We start from the raw sequence: 19,875 nt of genomic DNA, 5'->3' as shown, positions 1-19,875 counted from the left end.
AATACACAAGTAAACATGGGTAACACACTGTACGAATAAATCATAATCGTTCCAAAATAAAATAAAAATAAAAATGATAAAAGTGAGTTTATATAACGCGCGAAAATAAAGTTTAATTTTATTCATTTGTTGTAAACTTTTAGAATGATGTGTAGGTGTGTTTCCATCTAAGAATTTCTCAATCTAAGAATCTAATCTCTTCTATAGTATTTTTCTTTTACTTCTATCATTCTCCTTTCTTTCTGTAATTTTTTCCGTCTTTATTATTCTTCCAATTCACACATAGGATCAGTTTTACAACTACTCTTCTGAATTATAGCAGAAGGATATCTTATCATATCCAAAATATAAAATATTAGCCAGGAAGTTAACAAAGATGATATATAATCTATAAAAAAAATTCAAATGATCGAAACAAATGAAAAAGTTTGGTCGTAGTTATCATTTTTTTTTTCAATTAAATACTTGTATTTGTTCTGGTATGTTTAATATAGTATCACATCAATCAGGAGTCGAAGTTAAAAATAATTTATGTCTTATTTCATCCTCTAATCCACCGATACATCTTTTAAAGCTAAAATCAACAATTTTTAATATGGTGTTTGACATGTATTTGGCATATTATCTTTATAAATAACAACAAAATCATTCTAAACTACCTTCCTTTTATCCACATGTATATTATTTAAATTTTAATTAAATAAAAATTTATTATATATGATTCATAAATTAGAATACTACTCCCCACAAAATTAAAGAAAAATAATCAATAATAAGAAATCTAGTTAAAATTTTAAAGTTGAAAAAATTGGAATTAGATGTGTGAAGGAACTTGTAGAGTTTATTTAGTAAATTTAGAGAAGAAGCTATTTAAATTATATAAAGTTAAAAATAGGATACAAGTGGTTTATACAAGAGAAAACAAAAAAAAAACATGGAGAAGTTTGACCGTCTCCTTTGCCAACAACTTTTGAAGTTAGCATCAAAATTAAAACATAGTACAAGTTGTAAAATTAATTATATTAGAGTTCACACAACACAACCACTAATAACAGAAATGCTTCATCTAATACCTTTGTTTTGTCCTGTTACACCCTCTCTTTCCATAGCTAACCAATGACCCAACCACCACAAAAGTCAACTTTCCCACTTTCTTCCATGATGGGGAACTTTTAGTGTTCTAAATTTAATTTAATCCATTACATAAACATGAGATATTCAGATTATATTTGTGTGTTAATTTGTCACACTTCATTGTGAATGGGAGAAAAATTATATCTGAAAGTCAACTTGGGAATAAGCATGGCAATTTTGACAAAATAGTCTTCATAAGATTTTTAGTAACTTTTCAAGTTGGATATCTCTACATGTTTTACTATTCGATTTTGAATCTAACAAAAGCTCCTACGGTGGAATTCCTTTAATTTCAACTGAACTATTATATATAATAAAACTTTTATTTTCAATCTTTAACATAAATGTATATCTAAAACTTAAAATTGGAAATCATTGTCAAACAATCTTGTCCCAATCTATGTAACTTTTTGTAACATTGTTTTCCCATTTGTCTGATTATACAATCTCAACTGTACATAAGAAATAACACCCTTTTATTTTTCTGCTAACCTGTGACACTATGGAACAGTTGTAATACTTAACATTAATTTTTGTTTTGTTGTAAACAACAGAAAACCTATGTTTCACTTCAAGAATTTGTTGGTTATTTTTGTGGACTACAAAATTTTTTCTTGTCCCTTTTATAAGGTTTAATTATAAAGTCAAGAGCTAAAACCTTTTAGTTAATAGTTAAAATCTAAAAATTACTTTATAATTTTTATTAATAATAAAAATTATTTTAAATAATAATAAATTTTTAGTTTATAAAAATATTTTTTAATTTAATTAATATAATAATTAATTATTTTAATATTTAAAATTAGTTTTTATTTATAATTTTCTTGTAGTATTAGTTCAAAATCAAGATCAGAAAGCTGCTTAAATGTTGTGCTAATCTCTTAGAAAATGAAACCTTTTCTATACTTTATGTATTCCGTCTGCATAGTTGCCCTCAAAGCCATTTGCTTACAATAGTTTATCACACAGTTTCTAAACAACATTTTTATATTGTAAAAACAAAGCTATGTTTGTTATGCCTTGTATAACATAAACAATCCTTTTTTTTCACTTTACATTAATAAAAGAAATCATATTTTTTCATTTGTGAAACTTTTTTTAAGACAGTTTTAATAATAATAACATAATTATTGTCACCGTTATCAATTTAATACTCTATTATGGCCACCACTATATGTGCATGGACGGCAACTTTGGTGGTGATTTGTCTTATAGTGCAGGACAATTTTATTCTGGTTTTGTAATGAATCAAAAAGCAAGACCCTATTCTGATGGCAATCTACTGTACTAACAACATGATATTCCTTATATTCCAACCCCAGAAATGACATGCATTCCTTGTTCATCCCCTCTTCTTTCACCATCAATGATTTGAACTAGTATAAACGACCTCAGAGTTTTGAGTTATATTTAATATTGAAAGGGCGCTGATGAAAGCAGAAAAATAAGCCATTCTCTTGGTGGTTGTTTATTCCAGCACTTCATCTTTTCTTGAAGTTTTCTTCCTTAGAATATTTGGCGAAAGACTATATCCAAAGTTCCTAGGCACCCTTTCTGTTCTGTTCCATTCTTGTACAAATATATTTAAGAATGTAATGAAAGTTGATGATGATGTTTGGTGGCCATGTGACAATATTTTATTTTTATGTTTTGGGACTTAATCCCATTCTAACCGTTGAAAAATGAATGCAAAAGCCATTGACTAAGTAAAATGTATTTGTTAACCTTAGCCATCTCAGAGGCCGCGTTTGGACTACCATCGTTTGTTGATATAGTTTTGTCATACTATTCGCTTTCTCATTAAACGATGATTGCTATAGATTGATCCTCTTTGGTTCTTTGGTTCTTTGGTCATCATTTCTTCCATTCAAAAGTTTCATTATTCCATTTCTGATCCAACATAAGAGAAACATCGAGCAATGGACCAACAACATAAAGTGATGATTCTTCTTCAGCTGCTTCTTTTCCAAGTTCTGTTTGTTGCATCACAGACAGACAGTCGAGATTGTATGTTCAATTCTACTTTTTTTCATGTTTTGCGCTATCTTTGATGCTTGATGGATATTTAACAACTTCTTGTGCATATGCTCTTTAACATCTCATGAAAAAAGTGAGGAATATTTTCCAACTTTTTTGTGGGGTGTTCTTGCATACGCTAACCAGTGCCTAAACTCTCAAAACTTTGTAACTTTGGAGTACCTCAGTTCTATGCAAGAGCACATCACAAATTACAGTGGAAACAGAAAATAGGGAAATTAATTTGTAGAACAAGGCTATACAATGGATGGTGAGATGAAAAAAATGGTGATGAAAGAATTTACTGAAGGAATAGTATAATTCAAGAAAATACAGATATTAAGTTATCTTCTGTCTTCTGTCAATCTGAATGTGATGTAAGAAAAAAATTGTTTGCCTTTTCAATTAAAATTAAAAAGTTTCCTTGTGATTAATTCATGAAATTTCTGAAGTAGGAGAATGAATTGATTACAAAGGTTGCATGATATAGTTTTCACTTTTCATGATAATTTGTGGTCTAGAGACATCTGCAATCACTGAGAGAGGAGATAGATTAACGAACGAGCACTAGGAATTTATGTAGTTTAATTTGAAAATTTCAATTTTTTTTACAACTTTTAATGTAAATGGTATGGCTGTAGATTCTGGCCTAAATTCCCTTGCAGAATCCTGGAGTAGCAAGCCACAGAGTTGGGTGGGTACTGATCCTTGCAGTAGCTGGGATGGAATTCGTTGCAGCAATACAAGAATTACCGAATTGTTAGTTCTTTGTTTCTTTAGCTTCACCAAATTGATATGAAAGCTTGTTTCATAGATTCTATTTTTTAAAAATAAAATTTATCTGAATAGATTGCTATTATTTTCAGGAGACTTCCAAGCTTGAGTTTGAGGGGCCAACTGTCTTCAGCAATTGAGTCTTTATCTGAACTAGTTACTCTGTGCGTACTTCTTATATAAGTTGAATAGCCATTAAACTCATACTTTTATTCTAACCCCAGATGCCTGTGTTTCTGAACTGGGGGTGATTTGTTGGATAAGATTCTTCAATAAAATCAAATTGAAGGATATAAATCTGATACAATTCTCATTTTACAAAAACTGGTTTTTTGGAACTGAATTGGATTCAAACTTAATTCTTAGACTTATATCTAAAGTGAAAAAGTTATAGTATACACCAATAATTTATTGTAAAAAAAGATTATAATCTTAATTAATCCACTAAATGATTCATATACCTGAGAAGAGCCTTGTCCTGATTTGACACTCCTTAAGTATGTTTTGACAATCAAAAGAACGTTTTATTTTGACTAAGCTTTCTGCGGATGCTATGCAATTCTCAGTGGAAGCTCACTTAAATAATATGGTGTTTCTGTTCATGTAGGGATCTTTCTTACAACACGGGTTTGACAGGAACAATTCCAAATGAAATTGGGAATCTGAAAAGGCTAAAATCCCTGTAAGCTAGGCAGTTTATTTTCTATCAAATGATTTTAATACTAACTGAATTTTTCCCTACAAAATTTAGGATGCTTTTTTAACTCTTCCTTTTTAACTGTTCTTCAGATCATTGGTTGGTTGTGGTTTCTCTGGTCCTATTCCGGATTCAATAGGATCTTTAAAGCAGCTGACCTTTCTGTAAGGATTCCCATCTTAACAATTCTGCTAATTCCTTTATGAGAAGGTTTACTTACATAAAAAATATATTAGAGTTCAACTCATTCGAATGTATGAAAAAATGATGCTTCATCTTATGCTAGGTCTGAACATCTTATGTTCACTTCCTGAAATTATCTAACTTAATCTCTAAGCTTAATGTTACTTTAATGGACTAAATCATGGTAAATTATGTGTTGTTTTTCGTGCAGAGCATTGAACTCTAACAAGTTCAGTGGAACTATACCACGCTCTCTTGGCAATCTAACAAATATCAATTGGCTTGATCTTGCTGAAAACGAGCTTGTAGGGACCATTCCTGTCTCTGATAACCAAGGACGACTAGGCCTTGACCTGCTCCTTAAGGCACAACACTTGTATGTCAATTCTCACTGTTAATTTTCACTTGATATAAACACATATCGTCATTGGATATTTTCCAGTTCCCTGAATGACCTAACATTATGTTCACTGATTGCAGTCATATGGGGAGCAATAATCTCACTGGTACAATACCAGAAAAACTTTTCAACTCCAGTATGATTCTAGAACACGTGTAAGCTTCATTACATCTTGTACAATTTGGAATTTTACAACTATATAATGGCATGGAGAGTTAAGTGTCCTCATGTCTCAACAAAGTGAATAAAAGTATATTTTTTCTTAAGATGACTTAGTGAGATAATAGTTCAAATTAATTTCAGGCACGTATATATTAAAATGTGTCATGAAATATTGACTATGGTTATAAACCAAATGGACCCTTAATCACCCCTTGTGCTCTTTTTTCCAGGCTTTTTGACCACAATCAACTAGAGGGTAGTGTTCCTTTATCCATTAGTTCTGTGGGGACATTGGAAGTTCTGTAAGTATATTGTGGACAGTGTCCAATGGCTACGTTCACAAAATTATGCTATCTCTGAATTTCACTTTGGCTTTGCTTTATATTGAATATTTTCTTTGGATCACAGGCGCTTAGATAAGAATGGATTAACAGGGGCAGTGCCGGCAAACCTAAGCAAACTCGGAAAACTAAGTGAGATGTAAGAAAATTAAAGAAGCATGCCGTATTAAACTTCATATCTATATGCAAAAATGTCTCAGTTTTTCTAAAGAATCAACTTTGCTAAGGCCAGGCATGGACTTTATTTTTGCAGCTATTTATCTCACAATAAGTTCAATGGCACTTTGCCCGATTTTACCGGAATGAATAGTCTCACCTACGTGTAAGTATAAATAGTGCACTTTTATTCTATTGATTTCAACTCTCAGTGTGTAAAATTTAATCATTTTGCCTTAAAAGAAATGTTAATATCAATGTTTTCTCTCCACACAAATTATACAACAGCATGCAACACATGTGCATATGATTCATGCATAATACAATGATTTTTTACTGAGTCTTTCATGGAAAACTATCTGCAGGGACTTGAGCGACAATACTTTCAGTGCCTCTAATGTTCCTTCATGGGTTACAAGTCTGCCGGTTCTGACAACAGTGTATGTAGTTCCTTCCTTCCCACATTACCTGTCTCCGATTCTTAAAACGAACGACATGTTCCTAAAAAGTGATGCTTGAGCAAATAATGATTATGATTATTGAAATATGGTAACAGGATACTTGGGCAGAACCACCTCGGTGGCACACTAAATCTTAGTGGCCACAGCCAAAGTCTGGAACAAATAAATTTGGAGAATAATGACATAACAGAGATTGACCCAGAAAGCAATCTACCAAGTATCGAAATAAGGCAAGCCTCGTTTTTTATGATATCTCTTTTTGCTCTATAAAAAAGTGTTCAGCCATTTGCATAGATTCAAAACTGAGGGAGTTATCTTATGTTTTTGCAGACTAGCTAACAACCCAATTTGTCGTGAAAGTGGAGCATCTGAAAAGAGTTACTGCCAACAACCAGTATCAAATCCCTCATTTTATTCAACACCATCAAATAATTGTTCTCCTCCACCTTGCAGTTCCGATCAGATTGCCAGCCCAAATTGTAACTGTGCATTTCCCTATACTGGACTTCTTATATCGAGAGCTCTTAGTTTCTCAAACTTCAGTGACGCAAAGTACTACAGGGAGATTGAGCAGTCTCTGATGGATACTTTCCGAAACAAAAGCATTCCAGTGGATTCAGTTGCTCTTAGTAACCCCGTGAGAAATCCTACTTCTGATAACTTTGAATTGAATCTGCAAGTCTTCCCTTCGCAAAGCGATCGCTTCAATGCAACTGGAATTTTAAATATTGCTTTTCTGCTTAGCAACCAAATTTATAAACCTCCAGAGTTCTTCTCCCCTTACTACTTCAATGGTGCTAGTTATGAATACACAGCAGGTGCGGTTTTGTATCTCATTATGAACCAGAAATAATGAACGCTTTGTCAGTTCTATTCTACAGTGCCCTTTCTCCCCACTAACTCTCATTCTTTACGTCAACTAGGTGAACCAAAAGGATCAAAGTCATCACATACCGGGATTATAGTTGGTGCTGTAGTTGCTGTTGTGGTCTTTGTTGTACTAGCATCCCTTGCAGGGATGTATGCCATTCGCCAGAAAAGAAGAGCAGAAAGATCTGCGGGGCTGAACCCTTTTGGTAAGAAGTGATTGCTGCAGCCTTGGCTGAGTTTTGGTCCTTGCAAGGACTTCTAAAGTAGTCTTTTATTGATTCAATGTCTTTATAAATGCAGCCAATTGGGAACAGAATAAGAATAGTGGCACTGCTCCTCAGTTGAAAGGAGGACGATGGTTTGCTTTTGATGAACTAAGGAAATACACCAACAACTTCTCAGAAGCCAATACTATTGGATCTGGAGGCTATGGACAGGTTTTTGCTAATGGCATCTTGTCACTATCCTTTTTTATTTTAATTTAAAAACACCCTATTGGGCTATTCCTTTGATGTTCCTGAAAGAAATTCTCATTTTCACTCTAGTGTCAAAAATAACCAAGCATTTTCCCAAATAGTTATCTTCTTGTTTACTTATTTGCAAGATCTAATTAGTCCTCTTTCTTAAGGTTTACCAAGGAACTCTTCCCTCTGGAGAGTTGGTTGCTATCAAACGGGCTGCAAAAGAATCTATGCAGGGTGCTGTTGAGTTTAAAACCGAGATTGAACTTCTATCAAGGGTCCATCATAAGAATCTCGTTAGTCTTCTGGGTTTCTGTTTTGAGAAGGGTGAACAAATGCTGGTGTATGAGTACATTCCAAATGGCACTTTAATGGATAGTCTCTCAGGTACTTTCATTCAATTCCTTCACTACTTCGTATGTACTGTACTGCATCTGTATCAGACTCAAATGTATAATGGGGATGGAGTGACTAGAAGTTTTCATCCGTTAATTTATATTTCATTTCTTGACTAGTAAAAAGTAGACCATTTGCCCATTTCATTGTGAATCACCGCAATTGGTCTTAGTGCCAATATTATTTAACATTCGGTTGTCAATTATAAGCCTCATCTAACCAGTATGAATTTACCAGATCAGTAAGAAATCATTCATACTAAAATGGAGCTGTTAAGATCCTGATTTTAACACGCACTTAGATTAATAACAATGAACTTAATCCAATTTGAAGACAAGAAATCAGTGTCCTGGACTGCAAATATTACATCTTCAGAATTTGGGCTTTTGTTACCACGAACATTCTGTTATAAGAACCAATTAAAAATTCAATTAAGGCAAAGTCCAACAAGTTGCCTGTCACATTACTTAATTAATTTTCTTCATTTGACTGTACCGATGCAGGAAAGTCTGGGATCTGGATGGATTGGATAAGGAGGCTTAAAGTAACATTAGGTGCAGCCAGGGGTCTGGCCTATCTTCATGAACTTGCTAACCCACCAATCATACACAGGGACATCAAATCTAGCAATATCTTACTTGATGATCACCTCATTGCAAAAGTTGCTGATTTTGGTCTCTCCAAACTTCTTGTTGATAGTGAAAGGGGCCATGTCACTACTCAAGTCAAAGGGACAATGGTTTGTATAGAATTCTTTGACTACTACTTTGTGAAGCAGATCACATCTTTGCTTAGAATAGATAATAAATTTATCAGTTGCGAAACTTTTAATAGTTCGAAAGCTTCTCCACTCTTATAATTTGGTTTTGAACCTAACTCAATTCCAAAACAAGTTTTAGAAGTGAGGATTATTACCACTTTTATGGTTTATTTTGGTTCCTCCACCTTTGAAATTTCAGTCCTAAAATCAGCCGTTGCTTTATAGCCACACAATTTAAACAATTTCTCAGAGGGAAATAAAACAAACAAGTTTTCGAGACACTTGTAAATGTCAGGAAAAGCTCCCTTGTGTTCTTATGTTAGTGATGCCTTTTTATAAAGTGTGATTGGCATAATGCAAACTTGACACTTTTTAGAGAATGTAACTTTTCAATAAAGCAGAAGTCGAATCAATAATTTGCCAAGAATTAGCTTTAACCTTGAAATTTACCAGAGGTATATCTGATGTAAACTTATTTCCTTTTTATTCTCTCAGGGATACTTGGATCCTGAATATTATATGACCCAGCAGTTAACTGAAAAGAGTGATGTATATAGCTTTGGAGTGCTAATGCTGGAACTAGCAACAGCAAGAAGGCCAATAGAGCAAGGAAAGTATATTGTAAGAGAAGTGATGAGGGTAATGGACACATCAAAAGATTTATACAACCTTCATTCCATTATAGATCCAACTATATTGAAAACAAGACCAAAAGGTTTAGAAAAGTTTGTGATGTTGGGAATGAGATGTGTCAAAGAATATGCAGCTGAGAGGCCTACAATGGCTGAGGTTGCAAAAGAGATTGAGAGCATAATCGAGCTTGTTGGATTGAACCCCAATGCTGAATCAGCTACAACATCAGAAACTTATGAGGAAGCAGGTAAAGAAAATGCCCAACATCCTTACAAGGAAGAAGATTTTAGCTATAGTGGAATATTTCCATCAACAAGGGTAGAACCCCAATAGGCTTCGGTACAATTTTCTTTTGTAATTTTTTCCTCTCTTCAGATCCAATGCCTGAGATCTGCTGTGTCAATTTTGGACTCGAATCCTTATACAGGCGGGTGCTTTACAAAAACTTGCTCTTTGTAGAAAATGAAGGTTCAAGTTTAATTTTTGAATTGATTATTGGAAGGTTGTATTGATATCTTTGTTCTTGTCATGCAAAATATTTGTGAATTGTGAATTGCAGTAATATTTGAATGAATGTAAGTATTGAAGCGTTGAACTTTCCAAATACAGCACTCTTCTTCTCTCTCAAAATTTTAGTTGAAGTTGAATTTCACTACCTGATGATTTAATCTTCTCTCTCAAAATTTCCTTTTTTTATCATGAGGTTTTTTTTTTCTTTCATGTTTCAAATATTGTAATATTTAAGTCATTTATTGCACAAACCATTTACTTATCTATTTAATGTGAATTTGTCTAGCTTATTTCAAGTAAAAATGGCTTAAATAATTTAATGTGCAATTAATACTTTATAGAATTGTACTAATAGTTTTGAACGAAAGTGTTAAATTAATTAAATGTTAAATAAAATTGAATTTATAAATGTGCTTACAAATGAAAAAAAAAAACGTAATGACTGACAAAATTAGAATCCAAATCACACCAAAATAGTGAGAGACTAGTAAAATAAAAATAATGAATAATTCATTATACACATACACTTAATATAGATTGTTGTGGTTAACATTTGAAACAATGAGAGTAAGGTTTTGTTTGGATAAAGAGAAGAAAAAAAAGTAAAAATTGTTTGAATATAAAGTAAGGAAGTGAATAAATAAAATTATTTGAATATAAAAAGAGGAATTGAATAAATTAAATTTTTTGAATATAAAAAGAGGAATTGAATAAATGAATTTTTTTTAATATAAAAACAAAAGTGAATTTGAATGGAAAGTGATATAAAAATTTGAAGTAAATATGATTAATGTAAGCTAAAAAAAAAGTACGTAAAAATTGTGTTGCATGATAAATGATATAAATGTCCTTATTTTTTTTTATTAAGAATGTGTAGAGATGATTTGAAAGAATATAATAATAATTATAAGAATTATGAAAAAATATTTAAAATTTTTATTACAATTTTAGAACTAAATACAATTTTAAAATTAAATATTTTAATTTTCATCGAGTCATAATTAAAAAGTTATCTTGAAAGAAATTAATTATACAATAATTAATTAATCATCACTACAAATGCACATATATTTTGAAGACAAATTAATTATTGCACAAAAATTCTGAGCTCTAGGGCAAAATCTCCACACGTGCAGTCTTTCTCCTCCCTCAAATCATCCCAAATCACCAGATACAAACAAATCTGATTCGTGGCTTCCGTTCAGTACCTACAGAAAACAACCCAATGGTAAGTACTTTTCAATGTTATACCGTTTGAAGTTGAGATTATATTTGATGTAAAAAGCTTGAAGTACATTTTGAGACGGAAAGTGAAAGCAAAAGAATCGAATCACACCACCACATGACTGAGAATAAACCCAAAACGCATTACCCTTCTCCTTCTCCTTCTCCTCCGTCTTCAGCATCTTCAGGTGGGATTCCCACTCCCAGTGATGATGGCCCAAAAAGGTTTTCAGGGCCGAAGGGCCATTTCAACCCACCAGAGAAAGAGATTCCAGATGCTGCCACTCTGAGGGATCAATGGAGGTATGCCATCAGGCAATACAGTAAATGGTACTCTCACGCTTGGGGCACTGCCATTCTTGCTGGCACTGCCTTCTTTGCCCTTGGCTGGATCATCAAGGGAGAAAATCCCATACCCTCTTTCAACTCCAACAACCCCTCTTCCTCTCAGAACGACAAAGACAACAATACTCCCCCGTGATGTCTCCTTTACCTACTTTTCAGGTCACTTCTCAACTTCCCTCATTTTGTTTTTCATTCGTTTTTAGTGTGCTTTTTTAGGACCAAAATTTGATGTTTTGGATGTTGGGGATTGTGGATTGAAGCTGAATTGGGTTATTGAGAGGCTGTAAATTATTAAAGTTTGTCTTTTTATTTGTTTCCATGGTTCAATTACGAGGGTTTTTGGTTGAATTAGCTATACTAGTTTGATGTTAGGGCTGGTGAATTTGTGTAGTACTTTGCTGGCACTGAAGAATTGGAGGAAGTTGAAGATGAAAGACTGGGTGGTTGATGTCAAGTGTTACTTTTCTCCTATAACAGTTTCTCTTAAAATCTTACTTTCGCTTAAAATTTTACTTGGTAACACTCACTAAATATTGAAATATATTTAAATAAAAACAAAGTAAATGGCTAGAAAAGTTCAATTAACAAGATTGATATTGAAGTTAATCTTTCTCACTCATTTGTATTTTGAATAAATAAAAACATATAATGCTCTGTTACTTGATATTGATGCAACAAATAAAGTCATTCACATTGATTCTTAAAATATGAAATTCTTAAGAACGTCTCCTAAACACTAAACATTGATTCCTCAACTATTTTAGCAGATTTCTTGGCATGAAGAGAAGATGTTATAAAACAATTGATATGTTAAAATTTATTCCTAGCATCAAAATATGTCAAGTATTTTCATTTAGGTCGGGTTCTTAGAAATATTTTCCAGTTAAATCCAAGAATCAAAATCAGGAGTAAATTGATTAGATAAAATCTAGCTTTAGGCATGAAATGAAAATACCAATATCAAGTTGAAACAGAATATCATATATAAATATCACCAAAAATACATAAGATTTTGAAAAGATTACATTCAAAGCTACTCATGGTAGCCATTACAAGCACCAAAGGTTGATGGAAGCAAGAAAAGAGAGTAGAGAGCTTTTCTTCTTCATTTCTAGCTTCAAGGGTTTTTCCAAGACAACATTTTTCCCTTTCTTTCTACGTTTATAACCCTTTTCGTTCTTTGGATTAGTGACATTTTGCTCAAGCTAGACAATGTCGCTCAAGCTAGGCTCAAACATTTCCTGAGAAAAAGTAGTCTCGCTCAAGCAAGCCATATCTCGCTTAAGTGAGACCACCCTTGGTTCAAAACACCCCTTCTCTGGAACATTCTCGCTTGGGCGAGCTGCTTCTCGCTTGAGTGAGACAGGGGCGAGACATGGGCACTTGGGCGAGCCTTCACTCGAACAAAGGTAGCCTCTGGAGCATTCTCACTTCGGTGAGCCTATCACTGGAGCAAGGCTTGTCTCTGGACAATTCATGCCTAAGCAAGACTAGCTCGCCTGTGTGAGGTTTCTTGAATGTTCAAGGCCTTGCTTTCTATCTTTTAAAGTCTCTTTATTCATCTGCTAGTCCTTTGCTCCATCTTTCCTTAATTTCCTGAAAATGACACTAAATTGGTATTAAATGTTTTCATTAGTCTCATGACTCAAAAATATATTGCTGAATTCAATACTTCTCAAAGTTGGGTTGAGTGATAACTTAATTAACAATTAAAACTATAAGTGTCTAGCTTTTTGCATCAAATTTCACTAAATAATGACATTTATCAATAGTGAATTCAGAGTCATGCCTGCCAATGCTTCTGATTTAAAGTGTCAGTAGTCGGGGTTTTTTGTTGTAGTCTATGAAGATAAAGGTTGTAACTGATGTTAAAAACATAAACAGTTATGCAAGGAAGCTTTTTGTTTATGACACTGTATTTATTGATGAAGGCTTGTACCTTAGATTCTATGAATGTAATACTGTTGCAAACATATCCCATGAAGAGTATCCTGCGGTTTCTGGACTTATCCACCAATCACCCTAACATATAACATTGTCGCTTAATCAAAGACGGCTTGGGAAGATTGCATTCTTAGGCCATGCTTGGTTGGACTTAAATTGGGCTGGTGAGAAATATGGGCATTAATGAAATGATTGTGTTGTATGCTATTTTGCTATCTCCATTTGAAACTTTCTCTACTTTGTGTTGTTTGTGTTACATGGATTGAGTATCGGTGCTTTGCTCCTCTGATGGTGCCATAGTTTTTCGAAGACCAAAACTTTTCGTCATATTTTGTCACTTTTAATGTGCAGTATCACAGATAATTTGCAGGTTGTAGTCAATTTTGTTTCCTGTTAGTTTTGGTCTTTTGATATTCTGTGGGCAGATTGAACTTGGCTGCATATTGTTTGCTGCATTCTGGCTAGAATTTAGCTCGATTCTTAATAAATATTTTCATACTTTTAGTTTAGCGGCATTTTGACGTTTTTATCTAAGCATCCCATGATGAAATCTGTATGAACTGTTATGTATATCCTTGGAGCAAGATTTTGGTACTCCTATACCTTTGTAGTGTTATTATTCTTAATTGGAAACTTTTCTTTTACTCCTATGTAAAAAATTAAAATAGGATTACATGTTAGGAGTGTTAAAAAATTTGCTCTTGTTTAACAGGTACGTTGTAGAATATAATGGAATAATGAACAGGAGAAATTGATGGACCGTTGTTCTTCCTGTCTTACTGGCATGTCCTATTTTAACCAAATATTCGAATTTGAAAATAGTTGTTCAATCAGAAGCCTGGAATACAGTGAATAAAAATTCAGATTGATAAATCGTTAATGCAGGGAAAATTTGGATTTTCGCCTCGTTGCTTTCATGTTCGTTAGATTAACTGCTCTTTGCATTCATTAAACAAAGTTCTCGACATCTTGGCCTATATTACATCCTTTATTTGTTCATGAAAACATCCAACTGCAGGCACCAATCACTGGAATCAACCCACACATGAACAGCTTTTAGTTAACAATGTCCTGACACCTTGCTTGCAATGGTGTAATAAGGAAGTTCGATGTTTATAATCGTCTCTTGTTTTGCTTCTTTTAAGCTAGTTTTTGTGCCTGTTTTGATATGATGTAAGGCAAAAGATTATGTATATTGAAATGCTTGAGACATGTAATTGATGTGAGGAAAAAGATTGTACATATTTAATGCTTCACCCCAACTTGAAATTTATGGGTGATTGTGGTCCATCTACGTTCAAGTTTAGTTCTGTTTGATGGTTACTAAGTATATCCCTTTTCAAATAATCACTTTTATGAAGTAACTTCCGTTCTCCAATTAACCACATCACTTTAATTAACAAATGGTTTAATCTAACAATCTTCTCAAGCCTTAAAAGAAATACAAAAGTTATCTGATCGAGTCCACAGACATTGTTTATGTTTGACATACAAATGTTTAAAATCTCTAAGCAAGCATGAGAGCAATTAGACCAACAAAACTACTAAAATTATAAAATACAGAATAACATTATTTGAAAATAAAACAAACTAGTTCTGAGACAGCAACTTTGCTTACTACAATAAGGATTTTTTCCTCAATAAAAGTAAAGAAAAAGAAAAATGCTATTTTTTTTCGTGCATTTGGAGTTATTCTTTATTGTCACTCGGCTATAAGCTACAGATGTAACAAAAAACATATGTATATTCTCGAAAGCCCAACTCTCAGTTTTGAAGAAGCATTGCGCAAATCACAGTACTTATTGAAAATTCAGAATTTAACTTCGAGAAGAAGGCAAAATAAATTTGGATAGCATGAATCTGCATTCATGGAAAAGAAAAAAGAAGCCATGAAAAATTCTGATAAATCTGAAAATAGATAAATTAGTACCTTCATGAAACAACAACCAAATAATAGATTTCTCTACTTAGCAAAGTAGAAAGTTGAGATTGTAATGCTCTCCGGACAACCATTTTCATGTTTTAAGGCTGAACTCTACATAGGATATCAACAGAACATGGGTTTAAAGTAAAAATACAGGTTTTTGCTGCATGGTCAAGCAGAACAGCATCCATTCTGCTTCACATCTGATACACCATCACGAGACCCAACATTTAACGTCTGTCCTTTTGGTAATGCTGCTGGATCATCGCCAATTTCAAGGGCCTTCGTGCTTACAACATGGTAGATCTGTGTGAGCAGTTCTGTGAAGGCATTTTCAACGTTCATGGACTCGAGGGCAGAGGTTTCCATGAAAAATGTTTTTTTCCGTTCTGCAAAAGTTGTAGCATCTTCGGTGGAAACTGCTCGCAGATGACGCAAGTCTGCTTTGTTCCCAACAACCATCACCACAATGTTGGCATCCGTGTGATCTCTGAGCTCCTTGAACCATCTCTCCACATTCTCAAATGTAACATGCCGGGTAACATCATACACTAACAAAGCACCAACAGCTCCTCGATAATATGCACTAGTGATCGCTCGGTACCTGAGTAATGGAAATTAAATGAAGAAGCCTTACTTTAATATTTAATCATATACAGCATTTTTAAATCTTTATCCATGTGGAATTCAAAATTAGGTGATGTTACTCTAAAGATTCTAGCTGGGATTATCAGCAATGTCTAACTGTTCATCATGTTGCTACGACGATAATAGCAATTACAATAACAATATTTCACATCAATCTAATATATAAAGGGGAAATATCTTCACATTTTAGCAACACCGGAATTCAGATTTTTACAAAGAAAAAAATCTTCAAAGCAAGGACTTTATAAGTCATTTTTGTATAACAAGCTAATTTAAAGCCCAGATCGAATTAGAGTAAATCATAACAACAAAGTGATTTAAAGATAACTGTAACATCTTAATGCTACAAATTGGTAACCTCTGCAAGAAAGACTGGCCAAGTGATAATTTCAAATCTTTTATTGCTTAGCATATGTACCTTGCATTTTTACCAGCAACTAACAACTTAGTCAGAGATGCTAAGAGTATGATTTTCATAATAACATTGACATGTTTACATATTGGAACTAAGTGTGTGACAAAAGAGCTATGAGCTATCTGCATTATGTAAATGCCGTAGTTCAGATTATTTCAGCATGAACCCAATGCATAAATGCCAGGTTTGAAAATTGTGAGATTCTATGTAGGAGATTTCGAAATCGTTAGCTGCTAAGTGCCTAATACAACCCTCCCTCCTTTACTCGGGCTTAGGACTAGCTATGAGACCAGAAGCAGAGTTTATGGTTTGAAATCAATCGGAAATGAAAGCTTCATAGAGATTCAATAATAATACAGTAACATAGCTACAGCGAATAAAATTCTAATTACAATGATATAATCCCTTTGCAAACCCCAGGATGTAAAACAGAAGTTCATAAAAGCTTCCAATTCACATCAGCATAGAAGGTGCAGGAAAACTAAAACCAACTAACAAGCCACATACCCATTACAATGAAATCATGGATTCACACACTTCAAAAAGCAAAATCACATCATGGGCAATGACAACCAAAATAAACAACCCAATTCTAGCACAACGAAGACAATAGAGAGTAGAGCCAAAGAAAAGAAGCATTCACCTTTCCTGACCAGCAGTGTCCCAAATCTGAGCTTTGACAATCTTATCATCCACCCTAATGCTTCTGGTTGCAAACTCAACCCCAATAGTGGACTTTGATTCAAGGCAGAATTCATTTTTGGTGAACCTCGACAAAAGGTTGGATTTTCCCACTCCAGAGTCCCCAATCAGCACAACCTTGAACAGGTAATCATAATCCTCATCAGCTCTATACGCCCCCATTAGCCACTACACGCACACCCTTTTTTTCTCTCTGGAGTTTGCTACAGACAGAATCAAGGGAAAAAAAAAAAGTGATTTTGATATGCCCCTTCTATCAGAGATTCAAATGGGTTGCTGTGAATCTATATTTATTATCAAAGAAAGATAGTTTGTTTTAAAATCCAGATTTGGAACAACTCTCAGTAACAATAACAAGTGTTGCAAAGCTGGAAATGTGCGTTTCTTAGTTGGCAAATTGTTTGAAGGGAATGATGACAGTGTGGTAACACTGCCAAACACATTTAACTCCATTTTTTCATCCTAGTTCCTACACTTTCATTCTGATGTTAATTTTTTTTTTTATCTAGAGACCGTTTTGTTTAAAAGTATTTTTCTTTATTTTAATAACTAATTTGCCGGTGAAACTTTTAATGAAAAAAAAAGTGTCTTATTATCATCTTCAATGATTGACTTATATAACTGTATGAATATTATTCTTTAATTATTTTATATTATGTAATAGTACATATGGTCAAATAATCTCATCATTCAATTTAATTCAAATAGATTGAATTGAGATTTGACTCAATCTCACCCAAATCTTTTAAGAATTATGTTTGCGACAAGTTTCGTAAATTAAATTCAAGATTTAACTTAAGTAGACCAAAATTATTAAATAATAATAAAATAATATTGTTATTATTATTCACTTTATTATTTTATTTTATTCATAAATGTCTATTTTTAAATATTAAATAATCTAATCTAATTTCTAAAAAAAATCTAACAAAAAATATTTTAAAAATACAAATTTTAGGGAAACAAAAAAAAATCACTCAATTGACCTCGGAAATTTTTTCATTAGATTCGATGATAAGTTTGTCAAAACACAATTTCACCTGTATACTCTTTGTTATAGAGAAATGTTATCTTATGAAAATAGAATTGAGATATAGTATTTTTAATATAAACAAATTAAATGATAAATTATAATAACGATGATAACAAAGTGAATTAAAAGTTTATAAATTAAGTATTGTGAAGATTATATACAAGTGTTTAAAATAAGTTCTTTGCTAAATTATTTTATTTTATTTTTAAATAAATTTTTAATTAGATAGGTTATAAACGAGCTCGTTTAATCCTATTAAACACACTACTAACTAAATAGTTTTTTAAATTTAATCAAATAACTTAACAGTGTTACAACTAAAAGTAGAACATATTTTTTTTCATGAATTTATATAAGAGTAAATTTTTACAACTTCTTTTTAATCATACTATATTCTTATAAATAATCATGAAAATATGTTACACTATAGTCTTATATAAATATATGGAAAAAATATATGTTATACTTTTAGCCTCTTCAAACTTGCTTTTATTGAAATATGGCTCTGCAAAAAGTTAACATATAAGAACAATTTTATTTGCCAATAATATAGCATTTTTTATATATTGTGTTGAAAAATGTAAGTAGGTTGCAGATGTATCCATTGAAAGATGTAACATATTTAAAAAGAATAGATAAGAAGTAAGAAAATTGAAAACGGATTGAAGAAACATGTAAAATTATATCACAATTGGTATAAAAGGAATGGAAGGGAAATATATTCCAAAGATTTTAGTTAAGAGTGTGTTTGGATAACGTCAAATACTCTTGTGATCAGAGAAATACGTTTGAATCAAAGTAGGAAACTCTTCCTTTCTCATATTAAGAGATACGCAAAGACATGTGGAATTTGATTGATAGTTATACACAACTGTCTCAATGTGATGGATTCCATTTATTTATTTTTCTTTTTAATTATTTTTAAGAATAAAGATAAATTTATAGAAATATCTAAATAACTAAGCATATATCAATGTGAAAAAATGGACACAGTATTTGAAAATATACCTAAAATAATGTGAATTGAATAAATATTTATTTAGATCATAATTGTTGCGAATATCCTAATTGTAAAATAATTAATGCCTTGTTTAAGGTTATTCTCTTTAGTTTAAGTTAAACACACATAAATTTACTTTATTTATATATATATATATATATATATATATGTATATATATATATATGTATATATATATATGTGAAATGGTGTAACTTTTTTTTAGAACAAAAATAAATAAAAAAATAATAGAGATATTTTAGAATACTTTAACTCTTATATAAAAGAAAGATGACAAAATCTTTTAAAAGGAGACAAAATTCTAACTCAAAAAAAATGTTCTTGTTAGGGAGATGGGATCTAGAGAACTATTGAATTTTTCGTCTTCCTTCTTCTGTGGGACAGGTTGCTAGGATTTCACTGGGATTCTTCTCGCCTTCGTGCTTCTCCTTCTTCTCTCAGTCTCGAGTGAATGCCAAATAGGGAAGGTACCTACAGAAGGCACTCTGACGCTCAAGTCAGTAAAGCGGGTAATCGGTACTCGGGTAGGTGCACAGTAATAAATGATGTACCTTGTTCCTTGTAATGTGTGTTATTTGTATTATTTTAATATGCTTACCTTACTAGATCTGATTAGTGGAATAAATCACACTTATGAATGTATTACCTAATTTTTAATGACAGATTA

General features: G+C 32.4%; 3 protein-coding genes across 6 annotated transcripts; 2 read left to right on the top strand and 1 right to left on the bottom strand.

Annotated features, from left to right (window-relative positions):
* The first annotated feature begins 2,335 nt into the window (after positions 1-2,335).
* Positions 2,336-10,048, top strand: LOC137832537 (leucine-rich repeat receptor protein kinase HPCA1). Its single transcript, XM_068640741.1, has 18 exons — positions 2,336-3,141; positions 3,792-3,909; positions 4,017-4,088; positions 4,532-4,606; positions 4,714-4,785; positions 5,016-5,180; positions 5,285-5,359; positions 5,597-5,668; positions 5,775-5,846; positions 5,961-6,029; positions 6,229-6,303; positions 6,420-6,554; positions 6,655-7,142; positions 7,248-7,400; positions 7,495-7,631; positions 7,823-8,042; positions 8,555-8,790; positions 9,307-10,048. The coding sequence occupies exons 1-18, from the start codon at positions 3,054-3,056 to the stop codon at positions 9,775-9,777; spliced, it is 2,793 nt and encodes a 930-aa protein (XP_068496842.1). The 5' UTR covers positions 2,336-3,053; the 3' UTR covers positions 9,778-10,048.
* A 999-nt stretch (positions 10,049-11,047) lies between these two features.
* Positions 11,048-14,755, top strand: LOC137832535 (uncharacterized). 4 transcript variants are annotated; one of them, XM_068640737.2, is made up of 2 exons: positions 11,048-11,682; positions 14,486-14,755. In XM_068640737.2, exon 1 carries the CDS (start codon positions 11,297-11,299, stop codon positions 11,657-11,659), a length of 363 nt encoding a protein of 120 aa, XP_068496838.1. In that variant the 5' UTR covers positions 11,048-11,296; the 3' UTR covers positions 11,660-11,682; positions 14,486-14,755. The 4 variants fall into 4 exon arrangements, with proteins under 4 accessions (XP_068496838.1, XP_068496839.1, XP_068496840.1 ...); XM_068640738.2 differs by lacking the exon at positions 14,486-14,755 and adding an exon at positions 14,180-14,373; XM_068640739.2 differs by lacking the exon at positions 14,486-14,755 and adding an exon at positions 11,740-12,035.
* Positions 14,756-15,338: 583 nt separating this feature from the next.
* LOC137832534 (ras-related protein RABA1f) lies at positions 15,339-17,633 on the bottom strand. Its single transcript, XM_068640736.2, has 2 exons — positions 17,098-17,633; positions 15,339-15,995 (listed from the first exon to the last, which is right to left on the bottom strand). The coding sequence occupies exons 1-2, from the start codon at positions 17,316-17,318 to the stop codon at positions 15,563-15,565; spliced, it is 654 nt and encodes a 217-aa protein (XP_068496837.1). The 5' UTR covers positions 17,319-17,633; the 3' UTR covers positions 15,339-15,562.
* Between the last annotated feature and the right edge of the window lie 2,242 nt (positions 17,634-19,875).

Source organism: Phaseolus vulgaris, chromosome 6 (assembly GCF_051622355.1).
Source record: "Phaseolus vulgaris cultivar YP4 chromosome 6, ASM5162235v1, whole genome shotgun sequence".
In the NCBI taxonomy this organism is placed as follows: domain Eukaryota; kingdom Viridiplantae; phylum Streptophyta; class Magnoliopsida; order Fabales; family Fabaceae; genus Phaseolus; species Phaseolus vulgaris.
The sequence above is the reverse complement of the archived record's forward strand: the minus strand, read 5'-3'. Positions and strand labels throughout refer to the sequence as shown.